The 24,342-nt window shown below is 51.8% G+C and overlaps 10 protein-coding genes and 1 non-coding gene across 13 annotated transcripts; 6 read left to right on the top strand and 5 right to left on the bottom strand.

Annotated features, from left to right (window-relative positions):
- The first annotated feature begins 4 nt into the window (after positions 1 to 4).
- On the top strand, positions 5 to 2,379 carry TrAFT101_006286 (uncharacterized protein). Of its 2 annotated transcripts, XM_024908245.2 has the most exons (4): positions 5 to 446; positions 516 to 534; positions 628 to 977; positions 1,045 to 2,379. In XM_024908245.2, the coding sequence occupies exons 1-4, from the start codon at positions 282 to 284 to the stop codon at positions 2,329 to 2,331; spliced, it is 1,821 nt and encodes a 606-aa protein (XP_024760817.1). In that variant the 5' UTR covers positions 5 to 281; the 3' UTR covers positions 2,332 to 2,379. The 2 variants fall into 2 exon arrangements, with proteins under 2 accessions (XP_024760817.1, XP_065983820.1); XM_066127707.1 differs by having other exon boundaries at positions 429 to 534.
- GRX5 (monothiol glutaredoxin grx5) lies at positions 2,365 to 3,270 on the bottom strand. Its single transcript, XM_024908246.2, has 2 exons — positions 3,121 to 3,270; positions 2,365 to 3,036 (listed from the first exon to the last, which is right to left on the bottom strand). The coding sequence occupies exons 1-2, from the start codon at positions 3,142 to 3,144 to the stop codon at positions 2,560 to 2,562; spliced, it is 501 nt and encodes a 166-aa protein (XP_024760818.1). The 5' UTR covers positions 3,145 to 3,270; the 3' UTR covers positions 2,365 to 2,559.
- Positions 3,271 to 3,552: 282 nt separating this feature from the next.
- On the top strand, positions 3,553 to 4,413 carry TrAFT101_006288 (uncharacterized protein; the record flags this gene model as incomplete). Its single annotated transcript, XM_024910982.2, has 3 exons — positions 3,553 to 3,892; positions 3,958 to 3,972; positions 4,031 to 4,413. 3 exons carry the CDS (start codon positions 3,553 to 3,555, stop codon positions 4,411 to 4,413), a joined length of 738 nt encoding a protein of 245 aa, XP_024760819.1.
- Positions 4,414 to 4,760: 347 nt separating this feature from the next.
- On the top strand, positions 4,761 to 5,683 carry TrAFT101_006289 (uncharacterized protein; the record flags this gene model as incomplete). Its single annotated transcript, XM_024906740.1, has 3 exons — positions 4,761 to 5,040; positions 5,121 to 5,563; positions 5,621 to 5,683. The coding sequence occupies 3 exons, from the start codon at positions 4,761 to 4,763 to the stop codon at positions 5,681 to 5,683; spliced, it is 786 nt and encodes a 261-aa protein (XP_024760820.1).
- Positions 5,662 to 8,345, bottom strand: TrAFT101_006290 (putative secondary metabolism biosynthetic enzyme). The gene is made up of 2 exons (XM_024900146.2): positions 6,223 to 8,345; positions 5,662 to 6,158 (listed from the first exon to the last, which is right to left on the bottom strand). Exons 1-2 carry the CDS (start codon positions 7,282 to 7,284, stop codon positions 5,985 to 5,987), a joined length of 1,236 nt encoding a protein of 411 aa, XP_024760821.1. The 5' UTR covers positions 7,285 to 8,345; the 3' UTR covers positions 5,662 to 5,984.
- A 366-nt stretch (positions 8,346 to 8,711) lies between these two features.
- On the bottom strand, positions 8,712 to 12,123 carry TrAFT101_006291 (uncharacterized protein). Of its 2 annotated transcripts, XM_024900166.2 has the most exons (4): positions 11,761 to 12,123; positions 11,561 to 11,678; positions 10,714 to 11,491; positions 8,712 to 10,632 (listed from the first exon to the last, which is right to left on the bottom strand). In XM_024900166.2, the coding sequence occupies exons 1-4, from the start codon at positions 11,867 to 11,869 to the stop codon at positions 10,273 to 10,275; spliced, it is 1,365 nt and encodes a 454-aa protein (XP_024760822.1). In that variant the 5' UTR covers positions 11,870 to 12,123; the 3' UTR covers positions 8,712 to 10,272. The 2 variants fall into 2 exon arrangements, with proteins under 2 accessions (XP_024760822.1, XP_065983821.1); XM_066127708.1 differs by lacking the exon at positions 11,761 to 12,123 and having other exon boundaries at positions 11,561 to 11,739.
- Positions 11,761 to 14,426, top strand: TrAFT101_006292 (uncharacterized protein). The gene is made up of 4 exons (XM_066127709.1): positions 11,761 to 12,468; positions 12,525 to 13,146; positions 13,215 to 13,439; positions 13,516 to 14,426. The coding sequence occupies exons 2-4, from the start codon at positions 12,994 to 12,996 to the stop codon at positions 14,251 to 14,253; spliced, it is 1,116 nt and encodes a 371-aa protein (XP_065983822.1). The 5' UTR covers positions 11,761 to 12,468; positions 12,525 to 12,993; the 3' UTR covers positions 14,254 to 14,426.
- A 713-nt stretch (positions 14,427 to 15,139) lies between these two features.
- Positions 15,140 to 15,219, bottom strand: TrAFT101_006293. The gene has a single exon. It is a non-coding gene; the product is annotated as a tRNA-Gly (tRNA).
- Positions 15,220 to 17,137: 1,918 nt separating this feature from the next.
- XYN2 (Endo-1,4-beta-xylanase 2) lies at positions 17,138 to 18,592 on the top strand. Its single transcript, XM_024910983.2, has 2 exons — positions 17,138 to 17,817; positions 17,932 to 18,592. The coding sequence occupies exons 1-2, from the start codon at positions 17,546 to 17,548 to the stop codon at positions 18,329 to 18,331; spliced, it is 672 nt and encodes a 223-aa protein (XP_024760824.1). The 5' UTR covers positions 17,138 to 17,545; the 3' UTR covers positions 18,332 to 18,592.
- A 1,363-nt stretch (positions 18,593 to 19,955) lies between these two features.
- Positions 19,956 to 20,945, top strand: TrAFT101_006295 (uncharacterized protein; the record flags this gene model as incomplete). The annotated part of the gene is made up of 1 exon (XM_024909886.1): positions 19,956 to 20,945. The coding sequence occupies one exon, from the start codon at positions 19,956 to 19,958 to the stop codon at positions 20,943 to 20,945; it is 990 nt and encodes a 329-aa protein (XP_024760825.1).
- Positions 20,946 to 21,167: 222 nt separating this feature from the next.
- Positions 21,168 to 22,670, bottom strand: TrAFT101_006296 (uncharacterized protein). Its single transcript, XM_024909887.2, has one exon. The coding sequence runs from the start codon at positions 22,487 to 22,489 to the stop codon at positions 21,326 to 21,328; it is 1,164 nt and encodes a 387-aa protein (XP_024760826.1). The 5' UTR covers positions 22,490 to 22,670; the 3' UTR covers positions 21,168 to 21,325.
- Positions 22,671 to 24,342: the final 1,672 nt, after the last annotated feature.

Genomic DNA, 24,342 nt, shown 5'->3' on the forward strand with positions numbered 1-24,342 from the left:
TTGGTGCTGCTGGGTGCGCGTGTTAGTCATTTGATTGATAGGACGATGCACGCAGCACGGCAAATTACTCCGGGACGAATCATGGATGCATGGATGTCTGTCTTGCAGGCGATTTGACTCTAACTCGTGCGCGTTGCCCTATTCGCAGAGCTGTCTTGGATACGCATCTTATCTTCGTTCCTTTCCCCTCATCTAGAGGATAGTCGACAGCGGAGAAAGACAAAGAGAGGGAGCAAATTTAGAGCGTTATACAAGGAAATTTTGGAATAACTATCGCCACAATGCCTCTCAGCAGCTCCTCTCTCTTTGAGGACCCAACCTATGACATGTTCAAATTCCCTTCGCGGCGAAGCGTCGTCCACAGCACTGAGGGAATTGTCGCCTGTTCACAGCCTCTGGCCGCAAAATGCGGTCTTGAAGTGCTGCGTGCGGGAGGCAATGCCGCGGTAAGCAACAATAAAAGGAGGCGTAAAATCAATTAGATGGCGAATTTACTGACAGAATGGCAACGATAGGATGCTGCCGTAGCAGTTGGTGAGTTGAATCTCCAAAACTCATTTAATAAGTGAGATTATACCACTACATGTACATTCTGCTAACCCAAGACGCCGTTCGTGTAACATGTAGCCGCCGGCCTCAACATGACCGAGCCCTGCTCAACAGGCATCGGAGGCGACATGTTCATTCTCTACTGGGACGCCGCCAAGAAGCAGGTCTTTTCCATGAATGGCTCCGGCCGCTCAGGCGCCAACTGCACGCTCGAGAAGATCCGAAACGACCTCAATGTCGAAGACGGCGACGTGGGCAAGATCCCCATGACGAGCGTCCACGCCGTGACTGTTCCCGGTGCTGCAGCCGGATGGGTGGACACGGTTGAGCGGTTTGGCAGCGGGAAGCTCGATATGAAGCAGATCTTGAGCCCGGCGATCCAGCTGGGTGAGAAGGGATTCCCCGTATCAGAAGTTACCGGTTACTACGTACGTTATCTTATTCTTTTCGTTTCTTATCTTCTTCACGTTCTAACCCCAGAAACAAAAAAAAAAGTGGTCAAGTGCAGAGCCTCTAATCCGAGATGCCTCCCCCAACTACGCAGAGATGCTCAAAGTCGACCCCAGCCAAGCAGACGGCGTCAGAGCCCCCCGTCCAGGAGAAATCATGAAGAATCCCACGCTGGCCAGGACATTCCGCACGCTGGCCGAGGAAGGCAAAAGGGGCTTCTACACAGGAAGAATAGCCCACGAACTCGTCAAGGTCGTGCAGGATCTCGGCGGCCATCTCACGCTACAAGACTTGGAGCATCACCTCAAGCTGGGCAGCGAGCCCGTCGAGCCCATTTCTCTCAAGTTCCGCGGCCAGGGCCTCGCCAAGGAGGCTCCCGACGAGGGCATCGAGCTCTGGGAGCATCCCCCCAACGGCCAGGGAATCATCGCCCTGATGGCCCTCGGCATCATCCAAGAGCTCGAGAAGCAGGGCGAAATCCCCACGTTCAAGCCCGAGGACTTCAACACGACGCCCTATCTCCACGCCATCATCGAGGCGCTCCGTCTGTCCTTTGCCGACGGCAGCTGGTACATCGCCGACCCCAACGTCACCCCCGTCCCAATCGAAGGCCTCCTCTCCGAGAAGTATCTCTTCCAGCGAGCCTCGCTCTTCAACCCCAAGCGCGCGCTGGATCTCGTTGAGCACGGAGAGCCCAGCTTCCCTTCACCGGCGCTCCAGAGCAGCGACACCGTCTACTTCACCGTGTCCGACTCCCAGGGCAATGCCGCCTCCTTCATCAACTCCAACTACGGCGGCTTCGGCACGTGCATCATCCCCAAAGGATGCGGCTTCACCCTCCAGAACCGCGGCGCCAACTTCTCTCTCGACGCCAGCCATCCCAACAGGCTGGAGCCCCGAAAGCGGCCCTACCACACCATCATCCCGGCCATGGCGACCAACCTGAAGGATGGCTCTCTGCACTCCTCCTTTGGCGTCATGGGCGGCTTCATGCAGCCTCAGGGACACGTGCAGGTCCTGCTGGGCCAGATTGTTGGCAAGCTGAACCCCCAGCAAGCGTTAGATGCGCCTCGGATATGCGTTGGCGCGGGCTTCCCCGAGCCAGGCAAGCCGTTGGACTGGACGGTGAGTGTAGAGGAGACGATGGCGCCGGAGGTTATCGAGGGGCTGAGACAGTTGGGCCACAAGGTAGTTGTCATCGGCGGAGGGCCAAAGAGAGGCCTGTTTGGACGAGGGCAGATCATCAGGTACACGCTTGATCCGGTCGAGAAGACGCCGATTTGGTCGGCGGGCAGTGACATGAGAGCAGACGGAGCAGCATACCCATTGTAGATGTAGACACCATAGAGCATAAGCAAAGAAGATCTGGATAGTAATAAGAGATTTCTTCCTTTGGTTCTTTTGATTTATATATAATTCCTGGAGCCCAACCTGAAGCATGCAAAGGCTGCCATTTATATCATAATGTGTATTTAGCTTAAGCCCTCTTCGTATAACGCCATCGCATATCGTACACTTGATTCCAATTATCGACCTTGTCTTTTCTTCTATCTTCGTCTCTTACTGTTGCTCCTTCTTCTCACCCTCTTCCGCCTCGACCAAGACCTTGTTCTCCTCAAACAGCTTCGCCAGGTCTCCATTTTGGTGCATGGAGACCAGGATGTCGCATCCGCCAACAAACTCCTTGTTCAGGTAGAGTTGCGGGATGGTGGGCCAGTCTGAGTACTCCTTGATTCCCTCTCGGAGCTCCGGGTCCTCCAGAACGTTGAAGGCCGCAAACTTGTCGGGGCTGACGCCCTGGATGCCGAGGATCTGGATGACGGCGCGGGAGAAGCCGCACTGGGGCGTCTCGGGCGTTCCCTTCATGAAGAGAACGACGGGCGCAGACGCAACGGCCTTGTCGATGGCGCCGCGGGTGGCATCGGACAGCAGTCGCATCTGGAAGGGCGTGAGAGGGGCGACGGGCATGCGGAAAGCCGCCAGAGGAGCTCGAACTGCGGGCCGGGCTGCTGGCCGGGCAGCTTGCCGCAGGAGGCTCTGATGCAGAGTATCATGGTCAGCAAATTGCCATCATTTGCGTTCTTTTCTCCCCAGCGGGCGAGCGGGCGCATGTAGACCTACAGAGGCGACTGATCGTGAAAACATGGCTGGATGCGTGCGAGGGGCCAGATGATGCAGAAAAGAACAGCCGAGCAATGCCTAGGCCGAGCAGAAAAAAGTTGAGCCGGCGTTGATGACTTAACAGCTAAATTTGGCGGAGGCGTGATGCAATCGCGGGCGCTGGCCAATCACCAGCCAGATCGGTAAGCCGGAAATCGGTTCGCCGCCAAGGGACGCAGAAGGCGTGACAAATCGGGCTTAATTACAGCAGCCGCCTCTTCGCCACAGGGCAGCGGACACTGAAGCTCCGAGTCCATAAGACCCCTGTAAACCGGCTGTTATCGTATGAGAATGGAGGATATCCTGTCCAATATCCAAAGCCAAAGCATCGCAACAATACTGCGCAGCTCTGTAGTCGCAGCCGCAGTAGTCCACTGTATTATAGCCGTCGCCATGCCACATCTCAACGAGCTCTCCTCGAGCACTCCGGCGCAGGATGTCTCAGCCGCCCGCAGCGACGGCAAGATGCATCTTCTGCTGGCCGCATCGGGATCCGTAGCAACCATAAAGATTCCCAACATCATCAGGGGCCTGTCGCAGCATCCCAACCTGTCGATCCGCCTCGTGCTCACCAGCTCAGCCGCCCACTTTCTGCAGGGCCAGGCAGACGAGCAGCCCAGCCTGGCGGAGATTCGCAAGTATCCAAATGTCGACGCCATCTACACGGACGAGTCCGAGTGGGTGCAGCCGTGGACTCGCGGAGCCCCAATCCTGCACATCGAGCTCAGGAGATGTGAGTGGCCTGAACCAGCATGCTGCTCGTTCATTTGGTACTGATCAATGCTTTGTTCACATTAGGGGCCGATCTATTAGGTATGTTGTTCTTCAGTTGCTGCATACCAGAAACACTTGGTTAACCTGGCCACCGCAGTTATCGCACCGCTCAGTGCAAACACTCTTGCCAAGATGGTGCACGGCATCACCGATTCTCTGCTCTCATCAACCATCCTGGCATGGGACACCGACGGCTCTGTAGACGGCAAGAAGAAGAAGATTCTCGTGGCCACAGCCATGAACACCGCCATGTACCGGAACCCCGTCACGCAGCGCAACTTGAAGACTCTCAACGATGTCATGGGCGGTCCAGATGGATGGGTTGAAGAGCTCCAGACCATCTCAAAGGGGCTTGCCTGCGGTGACGTCGGCCAGGGCGCAATGGCAACGTGGGAGACTATCGTGGCGGCGATCCAGGACAAGCTTGGATTGACGGCCAACGCGAGCGGAGATGGCGATGAGAAAGATAAAGGAGAATGAGAGGCGTTACTGAAGCATCTGTGAGGTTGAAGCAAAATGAAAATATTCCATCTGTATCAGTACCTGGTACCTGGTACGTACCCCTGGGAAATCAGAGGTCAAGTCACGCAGCTGCTACGGAAGGAGCACGCGTGCCTTCCATCTTTATCTCCTCAGCCAGTTTCTTCATTTCTCTTCTTTTTCTTTTTCTTTTCTTTTCTTTTTCTTCGTTATTGATTTTCAGACCCATCGCATTTCCTCGTTCTCTCTTACCTTCTCGCACCTCATTCATTTATTTTATTTATTATACCATCGCTTATTACACAGCCTTGTCTTGTCAAATACCCCGTCCATCCCAGTATCCAACCATGGCGCATCACAGCAAACCATCTCTGATGAGCCGACTTTTCCCTCAAGAAGGCCGTCTAACCGGCCAGCTTTCCCCTACCGAAGACTTATCTTCCTCAACGCTGTTTTCGGCGGAAAAGATTCCATTCGGGTCATCGTCATCCTCATCATTTCAGGATGAAGCCCGTCGCCGTAATGAATTATTTCAAGCATGTTCTGCTTCCTTCAATAACGCTGCAGCGGGAGATAGAGTACAGCAAGACAAGACCGTCGAGGGAGACATTCTAGCACCTCTAAGAAGTATGTCAGCTATCAAGTCGCAACAAGTTTATCGAGTGGTATTGTCTCTGTCTCCGCTGCTAATGTTTTTCATTTTGCAGGAGCCTTTGTCGAAGAGGGCATGGAACTCCACAACTCTGTTAGGAGCAAACTGCTCAAAGCTCAGCAGGATATGAGCTCCCAAATTTCCGACTTTGAGGCATTCTCATCCTGTATCGCGTCTGATGTAGACGACATATACGCCAATTTGTCGTACCCACTCTCTGCAACTTTGTGCAGCGCTCCAAACTTCCCCTCAGCCACCATTGAGATCCATCTTGCCAACGCCAAGGATCAATTGAAAGAGGCCGAGAAGATGATACGCAATCTACAAGACGAATGGGAAGAGAACGTCCGCTTGGAAGAGAATTTTCGCCGAGAGCTTGCAAGCATAGAAAAGACGCCTAGGCAGAGCGATGCGGATCATTCCAGGATGGCCAGCTTGAAGGAAGAAGTAGAGCAGCTTGTGTTAGATAATACACAGGCTCTTAACGAAATAGAAGAAGTGAGTTGATTCCAAGGCTCGGTGGAAGAACATGCTTGCCGCTAACCCAGCCTGCAGACATATAAAGAAGATATTCAAGCAGAGACGATGAAGATGATGCAGGCCATGTTGGTGGACTAAGAAGAAGGTGAAGAAATCTTGTCTAATTTTTTTTTCTTCTACCGCTACGTATGTATCTATTTTCCTCAGCCAACACTTTAAATCACGCCGCCGCTGTGTGCGTATTCCCATTCGCCATTAAACTCCGTCCCTATATGATGATTTCGAAATCGTGAAATGAACCAAGGCTGTGCACTTGGCCATGCAAGAAAATAACAAAAGGAATCATTCGCGTCCAAATCATTGCTTCTTTTTGCCAGTCGTCACAAGTTTCGTCTTTTTCTGTTTTTGCTTCTTTTTTTAGGCGAAAAAGAAAAGACTTTTACTCCTTCTCAGGGATGACAACGCCCCACTCGTGGCTAACATTGCCGTACATGATATCGCCAATCCAGTTCTTGATCTTGGAGGTGATGACGTTGGGGGTGTTTTCGGGGCCCATGGGAATGTTGATATCCTTGCCGCGGTGGTGGATAGCAGAGACGGGGCAGACGAAGTACTAGGCGGCAATGCGTTAGTTTACAACCTTTGAATCAGCATCAGCAAACTAAGAGTGGACTTACAGCAGTACCAGCAGCGAAAGACTCAATCAGTCTTCCCTCGGCATCGGCCTCAATAACCTCGTCAATGGTGTACTTGCGCTCGGTGATCTCCAGCTCATCGCCCAGACGCTCGCGAGCCATCTCCAGGATGCTTCGGCGAGTAACTCCGTCCAGGATCAGCTTGTCGTCCAGGGGAGCGGTGATAAGCTCCTTCTTGCCATCCTTGCGCGTCCAGACAATGAAGAAGTTGCTAGCACCAGCCTCAGTGCACTCGCCATCCTTGCCATACAGCCACAGAATCTGGTGGTAGCCACGGCGGCGGGCATCTGAGGTGGCAGCCAGCGAAGGACCATAGTTGGCACCAACCTTGGCATAGCCAAAGCCGCCAACCCAGGCGCGGACCATGTCCTCGGGAGAAGTGTGCAGGCGCATGCCGCCAACGGGGCTGTCCAGTCTGGGCATGTAGGTGATGATGATGTACAGCATGGCCTCGCGAGGAGCCTGGACACCGAGCTGGGACTGAGTACCAATCAGGGTGGGGCGGATATAGAGATAGTTGCCGGGCTTGTCGCGAGGCAGCCACCGGGGACCATCGACAGAGAGGAGAGAAAGGATGAGCTTCTCGAGCTCAGCCGGGTCAAAGATGGGGAGAGAGATGCGGCTAGCAGAGAGCAGCATACGAGCACAGTTACGGTCAGGGCGGAAGGTGCGCAGCTTGCCATCATAGCCGCGGTAGACCTTGAGGCCCTCGAAACACTCGGTGGCGTAGTGCAGGACAGACGCAGTGGGCATGAGGCTCAAGGGACCGTAGGGCTTGATCTCGGGGGCACCCCAGCCTCCAGCGGCAGTCCAGGTAGCAGTGAGCATGTGGTCAGTGCAGATGGTATGCTCGGCGGCATTGGCGACGGCCTCATCGGGGACTTCACGGGGGTTCTTTGTGAGGTTGTAGGTGAGCTTGGAGGCATCAAGGGGAGCCGGGACAACGTCATCGGTGGTAGGCTTGGTGGGCTGAGTGGCCTCCTTGACCTGGATGTTGGCGGCCGTCAGGTCGACATCTTGAGTTGGGATAGCGGAGGGAGCCATTGCTGCGGTAGAGAGGCAAACTGGAGCAAAGTGAATGTGATGTTTTGGGAGCAAAGTTTCCTTGGTTCAGCAAAGAGGAGGGAAGAAGTCTTTATCTGTGGAATTGGGGAGGCCCGGAATTTAGAGGAGTACCCGGCGGGATGGTGGGTCAAGGCAATGGAGAATGACTCAAATGGAGCAGAGGAAGAAAAAAAAAATCTGGTGGCTTGTTGTACCTGGGAAGGCGAAGATGAGGTAGGAGGAGACTCAGAGACGGAAACTCCGTATCGGAGGGCTGGGCTTGATCTAAGCGGTGCAGGGGAGCTAGTTCGGTAAGTTGCCAGTACAAGGATAAAAGAGGAAGTCCTTTTCTCTTTCTGGGGGTGGCAGGTGAGCGTCTCGGAATAGATTATCTCGGAATAGAGGTACTTGTAATAGATATTTTTAAGCAGGGGAAAAAATAAAGAAAAAAAAATGTTTGTCACTTGCCCAGAGGGAGTGACAGAAACTGCCCCAAGGAGGCAAAATCGGCTCCGCCTTTGGCAAGAAAAAAGGTGCTTATCCCGTCCTTTGGGGGTCCACTTGAAACTCCGGCGTGCTGCCAGCCAACAAGTGGTACAGTATGTGTGAGTTAGTGCCAACCGGGCTCCAGTTAGTAGTACAAGCATGTAGTAGACAGCGGCTACTCAAGGAGAAGAAATCGGTACGGCGGCGTAATGTGGGTTCTCCCCAAGAGAGAAGAAAAAAAAAGGCGGGCTTCTATGTGCGACGCTAGAAGGTCGTCCGTCTGGCCAAGGGCTGCAACTAGTCAATTGGAGCACAGCAGAGACACTTGACATAGGGCGCAAAAGGACAAAGCGATAGTACTAGTGAGATAGTGCCAAGTGCTGTTAATTTCGTGGACGGTAGCACTACAAAGAGATGAACAAAGAGGAGGCTCCCTAAAACGGAGCTATTGTTTCCAGCTGCTCTCTTGCCCAGTACGGTAACACACCGGATGCGGCTGTGGGGGTTGTTGGTGTTGGTTGAAGCAGCAATGGCCCGGAGGGGAAAGAGACAAGAAGACACCCCCGTCTGCAAAGATGTAAGCAGGATATAAATGTCCAAAGATTAATTAAAATTAAATAAAATAACGAGATCCGTTGGATACAGTACTGTACAGTATACGAGAACTGAAAGATTATCTTTTGCCTGAAAAAGACAACAAGAAGCAACCAACAAAAGCCATGGGGGGGCCCTTGACTGGGCTAGTTTTTTTTTTCTCTCTCTGGAAAACAAGTGGCAGGTGACCAGGCGACGCGGCCGAAGTTTATCAAACCCGCAACCTTGATGTTTTTTGTACTATCCCGTGTCTGCCCGCGCCACCGCATGTGCCGAGCCCGGCTGAGAGGTTCTCTCTCCTTGCCTCGACTCGACCGTTTTTTTTTTTTTTCTGTTATAAATAGTGTGGGATTTTTGTTTTGGGATAGTTTTTGTACGTAATCTTGCTTTGGATGCTGCTCATGGCTGATGGATGATTGTGTCATGGGATTCTTTTATTTCTTTTATTCTGGCCAAGATGTTTGGTTTGATGCAGCAGTGACTGAAGGGATGGATGGATGCTGCTCCCGGCAGTTGTACCTATGTACACGGTCAATCCTCAAGCGGTACTGCAGTAATACACTGTACTGCGCAATTCCGCCGTTTTCTATCGCTTCGTCTCTGCCTTCCCTCCCCCGCCAAAGCGGATCCCCAACAGCCGATGCCGAACAGCCCGGCCCAACTTTCCGGCGTGCGGAAATGCTCCGACCCGCTTGTTTTCGCTTAGGCCGCGGCCCCCCGTGCCAAATCAGGCGTGCAGTAAGCTTCACATTCTGTTCTTGGGTGGTGGATAATAGTAGTCAGATACTACTGTATCTGCGTATGTACACTGATATGTAGCAATGGATTACATGCTTGTACAATCATGACGACGACAATGTACGAATGAAGCAATCGTGCTCCGTGCGTGTAAGCCAATTAGTCAACAAGGAGTGAGAATCTGCCATCCCTCCCTCCTTGCCTGGGCTGATACGAACATGCACCCTTCGCCGAATGCAGATTTGCAGCTCGTTCGACAGCAGAATGCGGGGTGAAGGGCGCGCCAAGTTGGTCAAATCAAATGCCAGTCAATCAATTGCATTGCGCTGAAGCTCCGTCTTCGGGACGTTTGAGAGCAGATTGCAGATTCGCAGATTGCGCGATGAAACCCCGGAGTGACATTCTGAGTCCCCAAATGGCGCTCTCTCCGATCCGGGAGAGTCGAATCAAGGGGGATCACATCACATCCTCATGTCCTTCTTCTTCTTCTTCTTCTTTTTATCTTTTCTCTTCTTTTTGCCTTTCTCGCTTAATTATTTTTTTTAACTCCATGGCAATTCCTCTCTTCTCGGCAATTTCTCGAAACGCCTCTTTTTCTCTTATCAGCTCTCCCCCGTCACTAGCACATACATAAGCTGCGTCCTATCATTTATCCCCACCCAAAAAAAAAATCCTCAGAAAATAAAAGAGGGCGGAATAGTCGGGCCTCGCAGTTGCGCCGTCAATAGCCGTGCCTCCATGTAAATTTTGGCTTGGAACACCAACAAAGCACAAAGCCCCTCCCTTGTTTCAACGCATGTTGCGCAACTCTGTTTGGTTGGTATGACAATGATGAGATCATAGATGGTCGCGGCGCATAAGCCTGTCCTCATGTGGTCAGAAGCCGTGGCGGTGACATTCCCCCCAATCCACAGCTCAGCGTGCAAAAGCCATCACCGCCTGTCTTATTCAATTTGGCCCATGGACACCTCGTCGCCAAGCCAACCTGCTTCTATTATGTACTTTGTATTCTAATGCCCTCTTCAAGCTTTATTTTTTTTCTCCTCTGGCCTGTTGAAGACTCTCTGTGGGTATTGCCCAAAACTCCAGAAACAAAAAAGTTGAAAATCATCGCATCGCCTGCTGTGGCCATCCACCCAATGCATGCAAACATGGCTGCTACTCATTCCTTCAGTTGGACATGACTCCTCGCTCTGCCTCCTTCTTGCGCTGCTCCTCCTCCAACAGCTCTCGGGCCCTCGCTGCCGCTTCCACTTCAGCCTTGACGCCCTTGGCCCGTTGTCGCGCCTCGTACATGTCACGGCTCTTCATGATTCGCTGTACGATTTCACCCGCATTGACGTGAGAGAACGTGTGCTCGCCAATCTGGCGGTATATTCCCATCGCTTTCGGCGCCGTGTACGGATCATATGTCAAGGGCATGAATGCTGTTGGTCCATGATAGACTGCGTCGGGAACACCCCACGGCAAATCCGTGAGGTAGCTCTCGGTTGGTGTAAAGGGAGCCCCGAAAACGGTCGCATTGATATACTAGAGCAACAAATAAGTGATTAGCATCAGATGCAAAGGGAAGGGGGCACATAGCCAGAAATGGGAGTGTTCGCGTCTTACCTTGCATTGGAGAACGCAGAGTCCTCGCTCGTAGATATTCATAATCGGGTAGTTGACCCCCTTCCACTCATTAATCACCCTGTCTTCGTGGACGCCCGCCACGACATATGCTGGGCCGTAGTCTTTTCCACCGTTTGCCTGCTTTCTCTTCTCCGTGGCCTCTGCAGAAAACCAGCCGGCCTCGCGCGCAAGCTTGTCTTCCTCTTCTAGTACCTTACACAGAAACGCAATATGGCCGCTGGAAAAGAGATCGAAACCGCCATCAACATATACCACGCGCTGGCCAGGCTTCTTACCCGCTCCCTCAAGGAAGCTCTCATAGGATCCGCGTACCCCCTCGCTGGAACCCGATTTCTCGGGCGTTGCGGAATGCCAGAACCAGACATCGACACCGGGGTTCTTGGCAGTCTCATCCGTCGCGTATAGCTTAATTCTGTCCAACATGGCCTCGGACTGGATCTTGCGCTCCTCCGCCGTGCCTACACCCTCTTCTCCAGCCAGCACCTTCTTTAGCGATTTGATGAAATGCGTCCTAGTGCATAGCAACATGCGTCCGACGAGGTCTGTGGTAGAGATTCCGGGAGATCGCTTGACTACTTTGAACCGCCCAGCCTCCTTGACGAAGCGGTAACAGTCATTTCCATCGCTGTCAGAAGTAATGTCGTCGCCGTGAACAACGTATCTGCAGCCATAGTGCGAGATGTAGGGCAGCTGCGTCACGTAGGGCGCATGGCCAACCGATTTGGTAACCCAACGACAAGCATCTGTAGCTGCGAGCCTGCATTGCCCATCTACTAGTCAGTACCTTGTGTAATATTTCAATGGCCGCGAATAGGGTGCAACGTACCGCTCGTCGAGATTCATGACGGTAGGGCCCTTGTTAGCGAGGATCGATTCGTCCGAGTGGACACCGACGTATAGCTCATCGCCGAGCTGTCTAGCTTGAACCATTGCTCCGGCATGGCCTAAAATCACGCCCAAGATACGTTAGCAAAGACATCACAAAAGGCCAATGGCAAAGAGGCGGGTACTAGGTAGGGGTTTAACCATGATGGAAAAAATCCCAGCAGCCATCCACCCAGATGCGACCGTCGAGAAGCTCCGGCGCGGGCTCTCCTCGAGGCTGTTCGAGATCTTCGAAGCTCGGTGCGCTCATGTTGCAGAGGGAATGGAGCGATTCGGCCAGGTTGCGGGTGCAGGGGTGGAACAAAGGTGCACAGTTAGTCGCGCCAGCCGCGGAATGCCAACTCAAAGCTCGTTGGGGTCGTTGTGAAGCTGCAAAGGCGGCGTTGGCGAAGCTCCCGAGTTGCTGGAATTTCAAGAAAGCTGCCTTAGTAGTGCCTGTTCAGGGGTTCAACTATTCTCGACTGCGGGGAAATGAAGTGACATTCCAGTTGCTATCTTATCGCAGCGGTTAGCGGGCGTTGGCAGCTTGGAAGCCCTGTGGCTCCCACTAAACGGCCCCCAGGCGAAAGACGCTGACACGTGAAGTGACAGCAGGTTTACGCCAGCGTTGCCAGCAAGCTTTAACGTCAAGGCATTCAGACCTCGTTTCTCATTAAACATCTTGCTTCTATTTTCTCTTTCAGAGCACGGAAGCCATGTTTCCAATGGAAATTGAGTTGAGATATCGATCATAGGTCCAATTGGCCTGTCTGCACTGCTCTCTCTTTGGTTTTCAGTTTTCAGTTAGTCAGTCCAATATGTGCTTCACCATTTCCACCATCCCGCCATGGGTCTTGTCTTGCTTCAAAAGTCCTCTCGTCCACCTCTGGCAGCAGGATGGATACAAGTCTAATCTTCAGCGATAGGCCAATCTTCCGCCTTGTCCGATCCAGGAACCGCCAAATCGCCAGAAAACGCCGCCAACCTGCTCCTCCACGTGGACATCCAGAAGCATCGCACATGAATTAGAGCCTCCAGCCCCCGGCCTGGCCCGCCACGTTCCCCATCGATTGGAGCGTACATGGGCGCCTCGCCTGCAGTGACATCCACGGCCGTTCTGCTCTCGACACCGACGACGGCGCGCTAAGCACCGCTGCTCGGCGCAATTGCTGGCGAGCCCCAGAGTAGCATTGGCACTCCATATGACTTCATGGGTGCCCCATCTGGCCCTGTCGTCGTTACATTTCACAGCTGCGGCAGGCATTAACACAGAGATCTACGCTACTATATAAGGCCACGCAGCGCATCGCCTGTTTGGAGTTCGAGCCGAATTGCTGCTTGTCAGGTCGCCAGCTTGCCGTCGCTACCAAAAACGCCCAAGCATCCTCCTCCAAGATGAAGTCCTCTCTGCTGTCGGCTGTCCTGGCGCTTGTCCCCACCGCCATTGCCTGGAAAGAAGTCTCCAGCTGCGACGACATCAAGTACACTTCAGTTACGGGCTTCTTCCTACAGGACGACCCCAATACCAATCCCAGCACCTTTGACTATGTACGCAAAAAATTCCCCATCATCACCCGCAAGATATTAGAGTAAGGCTGAGCTCACATATACCATAGGCCAACCAGAACTTTGGCCTCATCAACAGGACGTATCCTACTGATGCCAAGTTCGACCCTCATCACAAGAAGACTCAATGGCAGCGCTTTGCCAATTATGTCGACTCGTTGAATGACGAGTGCAAGAAGGACAGGAAGACCACTTACAAGGTGCTCTTCATGGGTCGCCACGGTGAGGGATGGCACAACGCCGCCGAGACCTTCTACGGCACTCCTGCTTGGAACGTGAGTCTTAGAGATGGCCCCTTTCATCATTTTCTATATCAGTTCTCAATCGGCTGCTAACCTTTTTTTCCGGTAGTGCTATTGGGCTGAATTGGATGGCAACGGCACTGCCACCTGGGCTGATGCTCAGTTGACCGCCAACGGTATTGCGCAAGCCAGCAAGGCCAATGCCTACTACAAGTCACGCTTCGAACAAGAGAAGCTGCCTTACTTTCAGTCCTACTACAGCTCGCCTCTCAAGCGATGCATTCAGACGGCCAATGTTACCTTTGCCACCCTCAACCTGCCTCACTCGCACCCCTTCAAGCCCACTATCAAGGAGCTCTTCCGTGAGAGCATCAGCATCCACACCTGCGACCGCCGCTCTACCAAGACTCAGATCCACGCATTCGCGCCTCATTTCCTGTTTGAGGAGGGCTTTTCGGAGGACGACCTGCTGTGGCGAGGTAACGAGGACGAGGGCGAGACCTCTGCCCATCAGGTCGCACGTAGCAAGACCGTAATGGACGATGTCTTTTCTCACGATGACAACACCTGGATCAGCATCACCAGCCACTCTGGTGAGATTGGCAGCATTCTGACTGCGCTAAACCACCAAGCTTTCAGCCTCAACACCGGCCAGATCATTCCTGTCCTTGTCAAGGCCGAGTTAGTTCAGCACACTGTAGAACCCACCACCACCTACGCTGGTTTCACCACCGAACCGACTTGCAAGTCCCCTCCTTTGACTAGTATCTCCGGCCAGGGCTGTGTTTGTGCCACCGCTACCACTACCTTTACCACGGCAAAGGCTACGTTGAAGGGCGAACTTTGAGGATTCTCATTTTATTTGAATAAGGATTGACTCTGTCAGAGACGGGGGCTACAGGGGCGGTCCCAGCCATGCAAGAGAGAGGATATTAGTAATGTTGTTTAATTATAAAAATGCTTTACGCCGTATATAGTACATATAAATGATAATGATGTAAACGCTTCATAAATTTTGGCGTGCCGAGAGACATGATTCATTTGAATCGTATACAGACACGGTTATTTGGCCTTTAATTGTCAGTAGAAGTAATATCAGCGATATTGTTACTGCAAGTGATGGCAAGAGTAGCGATATTGTCGGAAATTCTCTTCCAATCGTTTATATGAAGTTCCAGCGCGGACAAACAATGTCGACAGCACATCACCTGTAGGTCCGTAACATAATAAAGGCTGATGAAGAGAAAAAGACTTATAAATTGCTGATTGCCACCGAAGCCTTCACTGAGCCATCCACTGACACATGTTTTTGAACCCCTATCGTAATTCAAGAAGGAGATTGTGAAGCGCATTTAAGCCGGGGGTAGTTGGAATAGAGAGAACAAGACAATCTATAGCGTGCCTGGCTTGTTCTAGAATAGGAGAGACCGTCGGCTGTAGAATATTGGACCTAAATATGAGTAGCTAGAAAGGGTAGCGATGACAACCGTAATCTTTAATGAAAGTTCTTTTTTTTTTTTTTTTTAACTTCTTGGTTTCATTAGCCTGAACCTACCAACAGGCGAACGTTCATCACAAATCATGAGGATGGAATGCCGCGAAGGAAAAAGAACGGCATGCATACTCGGGTCGATGCGATCGATACGCCAAGGAAATCGAAGAACAGTAAAAAAGAAAAAGAGCCTCAAAAAATAACGAAGATTATGAGGATAACTCCAAAAAGAAATGTTTGCTGCGTAATCTGGGAATCGAACCCAGGGCTCCCCGACGTTGCGGATGGCAACGGAGAATTTTACCACTAAACCAATTACGCGGTTGTGAGTTGTGATGGTGACAGCCGATGAAATTTCATAATATGAACTATTGTTAATGCGGTCCGTTCATCCAAACGGTGGCAGCTATTCAGCGAAGGATCGTAGCAAGATTTACAAAAGAGACTCAGTCTGGCTGAGCTACTCCATTCCATCTTCTGCCCTACTGCCCCACTAAAACATGGAAAAAAAGAAATCAGCGTATGTTGAATTCCCTTTGCTTGAAATAGCTCTATAATATATTACATGCATGCATATCTTGCCGTTGCCGACTATTAATCCTATCCAAGCGAGCTCTTACATTTTAAGGGGAGCTGGGCGACCAGACCAATCGTACTCATTATGGAGATGGACAGCAGCAGGGCCGCTATCGTGAGACAATCAAGATTGTTCCAAATCTTTTCAAGGGCAAATCGTAACCTGAAAAGTTTCAAGAAAACTCTTTAAAAAAAAAACACCCCCCTCCCTGTTTTCATGGCCTCCCCAGTTGGACCAGACGGTATCTTAAATGATTCCAATATTAACTACTTTTTAAAGCATGTATTAAAACAGGTGGGGTAGGAATTAACGTCTATTCCAATCGTACTAAACGTTTAATAAAACCTTGCAGGCGGCTTGAATGTCTTCTTTGGCTATTTCGAGTTCTGCAATCTTTAGGGTCTTCTGCCTGACTTTCAGTATCGTTGGTCTCTTAGACTTTTTCCACAACCAGTGAATTAGAACAATCTTGATTTGATCCACGATATTTTTCTCATTTCTTCTCATTTTCACAGTTTGCAGGTTTAATGCTAAGGAATATATGAAAATTTTGCTGGGCTGCTGATAACGAAACCGGGGCATTGAATAACACTCCCTTTCATTTCAATATTTACCAGTAGTATAATGTTCACAATGCAGCTAGCCATATATTCCATCGATTATTCATTGATGGAATTCCCTTTACTCTTTCACTCTGCAGCATGTATTGTAGGGTGAGTGTTATCATATGTTTTGGCTCTATTCTCTACTCTCTAGATTAACTCAACCTTTCCCACACGAGCTTTTTATATGAGCTGTGTTTCATAGCTTTATCCCAAGGTAACCTACATTGACCAAATAACCATTACATCGCTCGGGAGAGGCATTTCTTAGAATTCAGCAACTCCATGTCACCTGTCCATCATAGCCTCCTAATGGAGTTTGAATTCGCAATAGTGACTTCCTCTTTGATCATGCTGGTTATTTTCTCTGCAAAAGCGGCAAAGCTAGCTATTCCCAATGCGTTGTCCCCTTCCAGCTGATTTTAGGCAGAACAATCAATCGTTATTCAACCAGAACTCGACGCTCGCATAAACTCTCTGGAACCATTACTACAGAAAACGTACCCACCGAAACATCGTGTCAGCAACACGCAGACTATGCCTTCTCCCCCGAGCCCGACTATATATATCCAATTTAGCCGTTATACAAGCTGCAGGCCAAGCCGCTATTCACCCCGCAAATCAGTGTCTTTGTGTCCCGATTTTTTAATTCCCGGAATCCTTCATCGGCACTAGGCTAATAGAGAGGAATTCTTCTTGTCTGCAACTGTGGGCAGGGGTGTTGGAGAAGTTTATGGTTAATTGGAAGCATATGGATTAAGTATAGGTAATACATTCAGCTTAATAAAGTAAATGCTGCATGGCTGCCCCATGGGTGCTACCTTGACGCAGTGTCTCTACCTGGCGGCAAAAAGATGGGATTATTCGCCATTTAAGACCAGAATATTGCAATTGTCAAGTGGCTATTCCGAATGCTTTATATAGTTTCCTATTGTGGTTTACTGCGCCACGATCATATGAGAATTAGGGGCAGTGGACACTGCCTGAAAACATTAATCAATCTCTCGCACACTACATGGATATGTTTTTATCCTTTTTTCTTCTTCTTTTTCTTCTTTTCTTCAACTTCGATACCCCAACCGCCAAGACCAAATTAGCCGTCAGCCAGTAAATGAAATGTTCCGTTCTTGCATGTGCCGGGGCTAAGGGATTCCTCGGTCCAGACGTCGTGGCGAGCTGTAATTTACCAATTGTCAACCATCAGGCATCACCACGTCAGAATACGAAATCAAGGCGTAATATATTTCCATGAGGAGCAAGCTGCCTGTTGGCGGGGTAAAATGAACCAGGAGTCTGCCCTGGAGCCGTGCGAAACGGGACAGCTGTTCCTGCAATTATCCGCAAACCAACTTATAACGACGATGCCAGCCCGCTCCAGATCAGGAGTATTCAGGTGAAGTAACGATCAGAGAGTTCAGCTCATATTCACATAGTCTGCCACAGTAAGACAAAGAAGCTCATCGACATCATGGTCTCCTTCACATCTCTCCTCGCCGGCTTCGTCGCTGTTACCGGAGTTCTGTCCGCTCCCACTGAGAACGTGGAGGTCGTGGACGTGGAGAAGCGCCAGACGATTGGCCCCGGCACTGGCTTCAACAACGGCTACTACTACTCGTACTGGAACGATGGCCATTCCGGCGTGACATACACCAACGGTGCTGGCGGCTCATTCAGCGTCAACTGGGCAAACTCGGGCAACTTTGTCGGAGGCAAGGGATGGAACCCCGGCAGCAGCTCCAGGTAAGTGACTCAAGTGAGGAACACAACTCAGATACTCCAAGACACTGGCCACCAGTACTCCCCTGTGCCATATTCACGTGCAGAGAGCTAATACCACTCGCTCTGTTAATCAAGGGTCATCAACTTCTCTGGCAGCTACAACCCCAACGGCAATAGCTACCTCTCAGTCTATGGCTGGTCAAAGAACCCTCTCATCGAGTACTACATCGTTGAGAACTTTGGAACCTACAACCCATCGACCGGCACCACCAAGCTGGGCGAGGTGACCTCTGACGGCAGCGTCTACGACATCTACCGCACGCAGCGAGTCAACCAGCCTTCCATCATCGGAACCGCCACCTTTTACCAGTACTGGTCTGTCCGCCGCAACCACCGCTCCAGCGGCTCGGTCACGGTTGCGAACCACTTCAACGCGTGGCGCAACCTGGGCTTGACCCTGGGAACCTTGGACTACCAGATCATTGCCGTGGAGGGCTACTTTAGCTCTGGTAACGCCAACATTAACGTTAGCTAAAGGGCTGGTGGCGCATGAGAAGGAGTCATCATTGTTGAGGCAACTACTATATATGATGATATGCCGTACGCATGTATACAAGACGCACAGATAGCCTACCTACCTACATGTACCTAGCAAACGTAGGTAGTCAACATTGTACACAGGAAATCAAAGCTGCTTGGATGAATCGTTACTTTGTACATTGATCAACCCTACCTAGTACTTACCTACTATGCAACGACACTTTGTATGACTCTCGTATTTCGAGGCTCTCTGTGGCTAGAAAACATACTTTGTAGAAGCCGATGCATTGCTGATCCGTCGATCCGAGCCGTCAACTCTAACACTGGTTCGCCCACTAATACCTACATGTAGCACTAAGCCGGCATGCAGCGGAGCCCAGTCAATCAACAGGCGTTGGGGAGCTGTTGAAGCGGGAAGAGAGCACCCGTTGGCATCTACAGAGTTCAGATTAGCCTCTGGAGGCGCTCAGCAGTTACCGACTCAGTTGAAACATGCATGTGTACATGTAAGTACCTTACAGCATGTTCATGTACTGCTGTTACAGCCCCTACTTCAATGTACATGAGTAGTGCTGGCGCGTTTGCGGTGCTCTCTAGCAAGCTTGACCTGCTGGGTACCTGCAGCGCTACCCGCCAACGCGCTGCCGCCTCCGCCACGCCCGCTGTAGTCGCGCAGGTATCCCCGGCGTGCCTCCAGCTTAGGCTGCGGGACATAGATGGCCCGGCCCAGCGTCGCGATCAGGTCCAGGCATCCGTCACCAGACCACGCCTCGCGCCAAACTCTGTCGCAGAACCGAACGTCCCAACAACATCCTCCAGGCGCAAAAGAGGCTGCGACAGCGCGCTGGGCGGAACAGGACTCAGTAACCATCTGCCTCTCTCTGCCTCTGGCCGCGACCGTGTCTCGTACCTGCTGATTCGCCCGCCGTGCCTGTCGCTTGAGCCCTCCCTAGCGCATAAAATGGGTTGAAACTTATCCCCCGGCCCGGCCACTCGTTGTTTCTCCCAGCCTTTTTCTCTCTCGCATATCTGATCGAGGCTCGCCTTCTTTGCGCTCTTCGCTCTCTCCTCCTCTCCTCCTCCATCCGCACTTGAAAATCGCGTCGCCATCGCAGCGCACAGCTGCCAGACGGGCTCGGAAACGCACGTCTTAGCGAGCACAAGCGAGTCAGCCAGCAGCACCCACTCGGGCGACCTGGCAGGGTTGCCGACAGAGCAGACGGCCAGTAAGTCCACAGCGCTCCAGCGACCCCCCCGTCCTGCAGTAGTGTCGTTAATATCAAGTTGGCTCGTTCTCCTGCATCTGTGCTGTTCCTCCCCCAAACCGTCCAATCCAGTTGATGCGTCTTGTTTTGTCTTGTCCTGTCTTGTCCCTGTCTTTTAGCCCGGCATAGCATCGTTTCTGTCGCTTCTTGTCTCTTCCATTGTCTTTGCTCTGGCGTGCTTTTCTCTTCCAATTCTTGGGTCTTTGGCTCGCACGGCTGGGGCCGGTCGGCGAAAACCGCGCGGCACCCACCGAGAGAGAGGGGACCACGATGGCTAATCGTAAAGCGCAGCGCGAAGTCAGTAACCTTCACGAAGACCTCGGCCCCTACTACAGCCAGCCCGGCCGACGTGACATGTCGCAACGAAACCGCAGCGGCCGCGGCTCGAACCGCAACAACGGCGGAGCACATGGCGAGGAAGCCACCATATGGGAGTCGGCTAAAAACTCTTTCCAGGATCTCATAAACGGCATCAACGCCGACAACGACAACCTGGACCAGCTGGTCGGCCTGGACAAGCAGGCCGGCACAATGGATTCCGACAGCGTGCCCACCGACATGATGAAGCAGATGGAACATCTCTGCCGCTCCGGCGTCAAGTTCTCCGAGAACAACATCGCCGCCGCCAAGAATCTCATGGAGCAGCTGAAGCTGGTGCGTGCCGTGGTGGTTGCAAAGGAGCAGGCCGAGGCCGCAACAACCGGTCCGTCCAAGAGATCCACTACAAGAGACAGCGCTGCAGCTGCCTCTCTCTACGATTTCGACGGTGCTGGCGACTCCCCCGTGCCCAGCCCCATGGCGAGTGCTTCCCGAAAGCATGGTGATCGGAGCAGCAATCGTGATAGGGACAGCATCCCGCCCAAGGCAGATAGCGTCGAGCCTCCCGGGTCCATAAGCGGTGCCGGCGGAGCTCCTGGCTCTCTAAACAAGTCCAAGATTCTCTTCTCAAAGGGAGACGAGGTAGCGTTCAAACCCAAGGCCGTCAACGGTGATCAGACGTCCGACTGGATACTAGGCGAAGTGGCGCAGGTGCTCGGCGAAGGAAAGAGTCGGCGGTACAAGGTCATCGACATTGAGCCGGACGACCAAAGCAAACAAAAAGAATACCGATCCAGCGCCAGCAGCATGATTCCTATTACAGCAGAAAGCCAGTCCAGCACCCTCAAGGACTACGAAGCCGGCCATATAGTACTTGCCCTTTATCCCCAGACGACGACGTTCTACAAAGCCGAGGTTCACAGCATGGCGTCTAACGGCAAGGTTGACCTCAAATTCGAAGGGGAAAACGATTCAACCACCCTGCAGCAGGTAGAGCGACGATATGTTATCGAATATCGACCTTAGGCCTCTATATACATTCTTATGATGATGCCCCTCCATGCCATCTAGTTTCTTATCATGTCGAATACGTGGATCAGGAGTTTTTTGGGACAGGGTGCGAGGTTATTTTCTTGCTTTTACCAGACAGTAGAGCGGCAACGCTTTTTACGGTGTTACGGGGGTTTTCAAATGAAAAGCCGAGTTCTTTGGAATGAACTCGAGCTGGTAAAATGCGGAGTTTTGGAGCACCCAGTGGTTGATTATATTTTCATCTTTTTTTTTTTCTAGCTTACGGCTATCAATAACACTAACTTGCTGATTTACATAATTCCTCCTCTTCTCAAAATCCACGCGGCCACCGTCCCGTGTATGTGGCCAAGCGACCTTTCAAAACTTTGTCATCTTTACTGAATCTGTTTGATATACTGGGGACCCTGGCCACCAAACGCACTGTTGCTGATGGTGCCATGGAAATTAGTGTCGAGCGAACCATCCGCGGCGTTGCGAGAAATGGCTGCCACACCGAGAGCACCATCTTGGTTGGTTACAAACAGGGAGTTGCCGTCGTTGCTAATGCTGAACATTCTAGGTCCAGTGCCACCCGAGGACACCGAGTTGATCCAAAGGAGCTGCACATTGTTGGCACCGTTGTCAATGAGCTTGATATGGGCAATGTTGTCGGTAGCCTGGCCGGTCAAGCGATTGGAGAGGTACAGGTCCTTGTTGTCAGGAGATAGGACAAGCTCGCCGGCGCCCGCGCCCGCTGGCTTCTGGCTATTGGGGCCAAAAGTGTTAAGCACCTGCGTGGTAGTGAATTCAATACCCTTGCCGTTGTCGGTGTAGTTGAGCTTGTACGAGATGACGACGTTGCCCATCTCGCAGAGCAGGAAGTAGTGAGTTGCCTTGGCAGCACCGAAAGGGTAAAAGACGCCGTGACGAGGACCAGAGCCAGCGGGCACGACAGACATGCGGTTGGCAATGTTGAAGGCGTCGTCCTGGGAGTCTATGACGAGGATAGAGTCGGTGCCGAGGTCGTTGGCGAAGAAGTAGCGGCCGGTGGGATCGTTGACGGTCTGATGCGGGTGAGGCGCATCCTGGCGATCGGGATCAGGGCCGAGGGGCCCAGGGGACGAGATGCTCTTGATGAGGGATAACCCGCCGTTTTCAATGTTCCAGACGTCAATCTTACCAGAGCCGTAGCCGGCACCAAGCATACGAGTCCCAGCCTTATTAGTCTCGAGGTGGACGACGCCGCCGGAGCCTTGCTTGTTGGTTACCTGCTTGATGGTATTTCCGTTGACATCGATGTTATAGAGGTAGGTGTTTGAGGCGATGTCGTTGACGGCATAGAGGCTGTTGGGCTGGACAAAGGCCAGCCAGGAGGGGTCGGTATTCTTGAAGGAGGAGTTGACAGTTGTTGTGAACTTGAAGCCGTCGTAGGAGGCGAGGTAGATGTGGCCAGAGTTGGCGTAGACGACTTTGGCGGTGGATGAGGCTGCCTCGGCGGTGGGAGCCGCAAGGGCTGGAGAGGCGACGAGAGCCGCGGAGAGGGTGGATGAAATTCTCATTTTGAGGTTTGTTTGTTTGTTTGAGCAACACAATTACGGTTGAGTGAGAGTATCTGAATCACTGAATGGATCGAGGGTTTGTATTTGGATCAACAGTGGGAATCAGAGAATTTATAGGTGAACTGGGTCCTTCGAGCTGGAAATCTCGTGTCAATGTAAGAAGTTGGAACCTGCCATCTCTGGCCTGGGAGCCTCGTCTTCTTTTACCGCTCATTGGTGCCAAGGTGTTTCAAAGAGAGCCATCTTGCGGCTTTCGGTACGAGACTTACGAAGGCTGACAGCATCGATCTGCATAAAGAGGCGCGCCTCAGCCGTCGAAAAGGGCTGTCATCGACCTGTGGTTGCTCGGCACTACTCCTAACCTGAGATCGTGAGCAGGACTTTTACGATGTGGGCCGTGAGGCAGGTTTGCCGGATGGGGCAGGTGATGCAGGTTGGGGTATGGAGTAGAGCCGAGTTTAAAAAATAAGCTTGAGTGGGATATACGATATGTGTGTGTGTAGGAGAGAGAGAGGTTTTTGATTTGATTAGTATTGTTGTTAGATAGAGTTAGTTGTAAACTGCAAGGTATTTAGGGTAGGTAAGTAGTTAAGGGGAGTCGGCTATGCGACGTGTGAAAGACATATGAAGAATTATAGTTGTGAGAGTGAAAAAGGGGTGCCTAAGAGTTTATTAGAGTTTGCCGTTTGTTAATCTTGAACGATTAATCCACAATTTATCTTATTCTTGGTGGTGCTTGTCAATTGAAAAAATTGTGTTGTGGATGGACGATTTCACTGTTTTCTCAGTCTATGCTAGTTGTGAATTTGAGAGCTGAAGCTACCAATACGGAGCTGCTATTTACTAACTATGTACTGCAAATAGCAATTCTACTAAAATACTCACAGACCATCCCACAGATCTAATTGATGCTAATAATGGACGGCCCTCCTGTTTTTGGCAGCGGTGGAGCCCACCGAAGATTGAGCGTTTGCCAGCTACCTGCGATAGCAGCAGCGCACAGGCCGTGCAGACTTGCGATGCCATGAGTTGCGAGAAAACCACACAAAGAGAAAAGGCATGGAGAGAGGTACAGATACTTTGGTGGCTTAAACAGCGAAGGTGCGGAGATTATCAGGCGGCAACCCCTGAAAATGACTGCATCCGCTCCACAGCTGCCATTGGCCACGCTCCTTGGCGGCGGGGGATGGGCGATACAAGGTTTAGGGGAGGAGAGGAGAGAGGCGCTCTGCAAGGTGTGGTGTCTGTCTCTGTAGGGGCTCAAGCTACTATTTTGGTGCTCCTTTTAGAGGTGGTGCTCCTTTATAGGTGCTCCTTATACAAGCACTAGCAGGTTGCTGCTAGGCCGTCAATGTATCGGTACCGCCGCTAGACGCAGCAGCCCGGCTCGAGAGTGGAGGCCCAATTGAATTGCGCTGCTGCGCTGCATGAAGCACTTACATTTGCACAGCTGATTCCATGCCCGTGGCCCCATCGCCGGGGCCAGGCCAGGCCAGGCCAGGGCCCTCCCAAATTACTGCTGCCCTGCTGCCACTACTACTTATGTACTAAGCTGCCTGGACGCTGCGCTGCGCTGCGTCCCCGATGCGATGCGATTCAATTAATCAATCGCAAATTAGCGACAGAAAAGAGGACACCTCATTCCCCGCCCTGGCTGCTGCGCTGTAGTAGGTACTTGCAGCTTGTGCCTCTCGTGCCTGGACTAGGCTTGTACCCGTACCTGACAGTACCTCCACACTCGTTTTTAGGTGCTACCCAGTAGTAGTAGTTCTAGCAGCGTCTGCCCATCCACCACACGTGCCGCGTCGCATTGGCATCGCATCTTTCGTCCCTCCTTTGCCAGAAACCACAAC

This window comes from Trichoderma asperellum, chromosome 3 (assembly GCF_020647865.1).
Source record: "Trichoderma asperellum chromosome 3, complete sequence".
Lineage (NCBI taxonomy): Eukaryota > Fungi > Ascomycota > Sordariomycetes > Hypocreales > Hypocreaceae > Trichoderma > Trichoderma asperellum.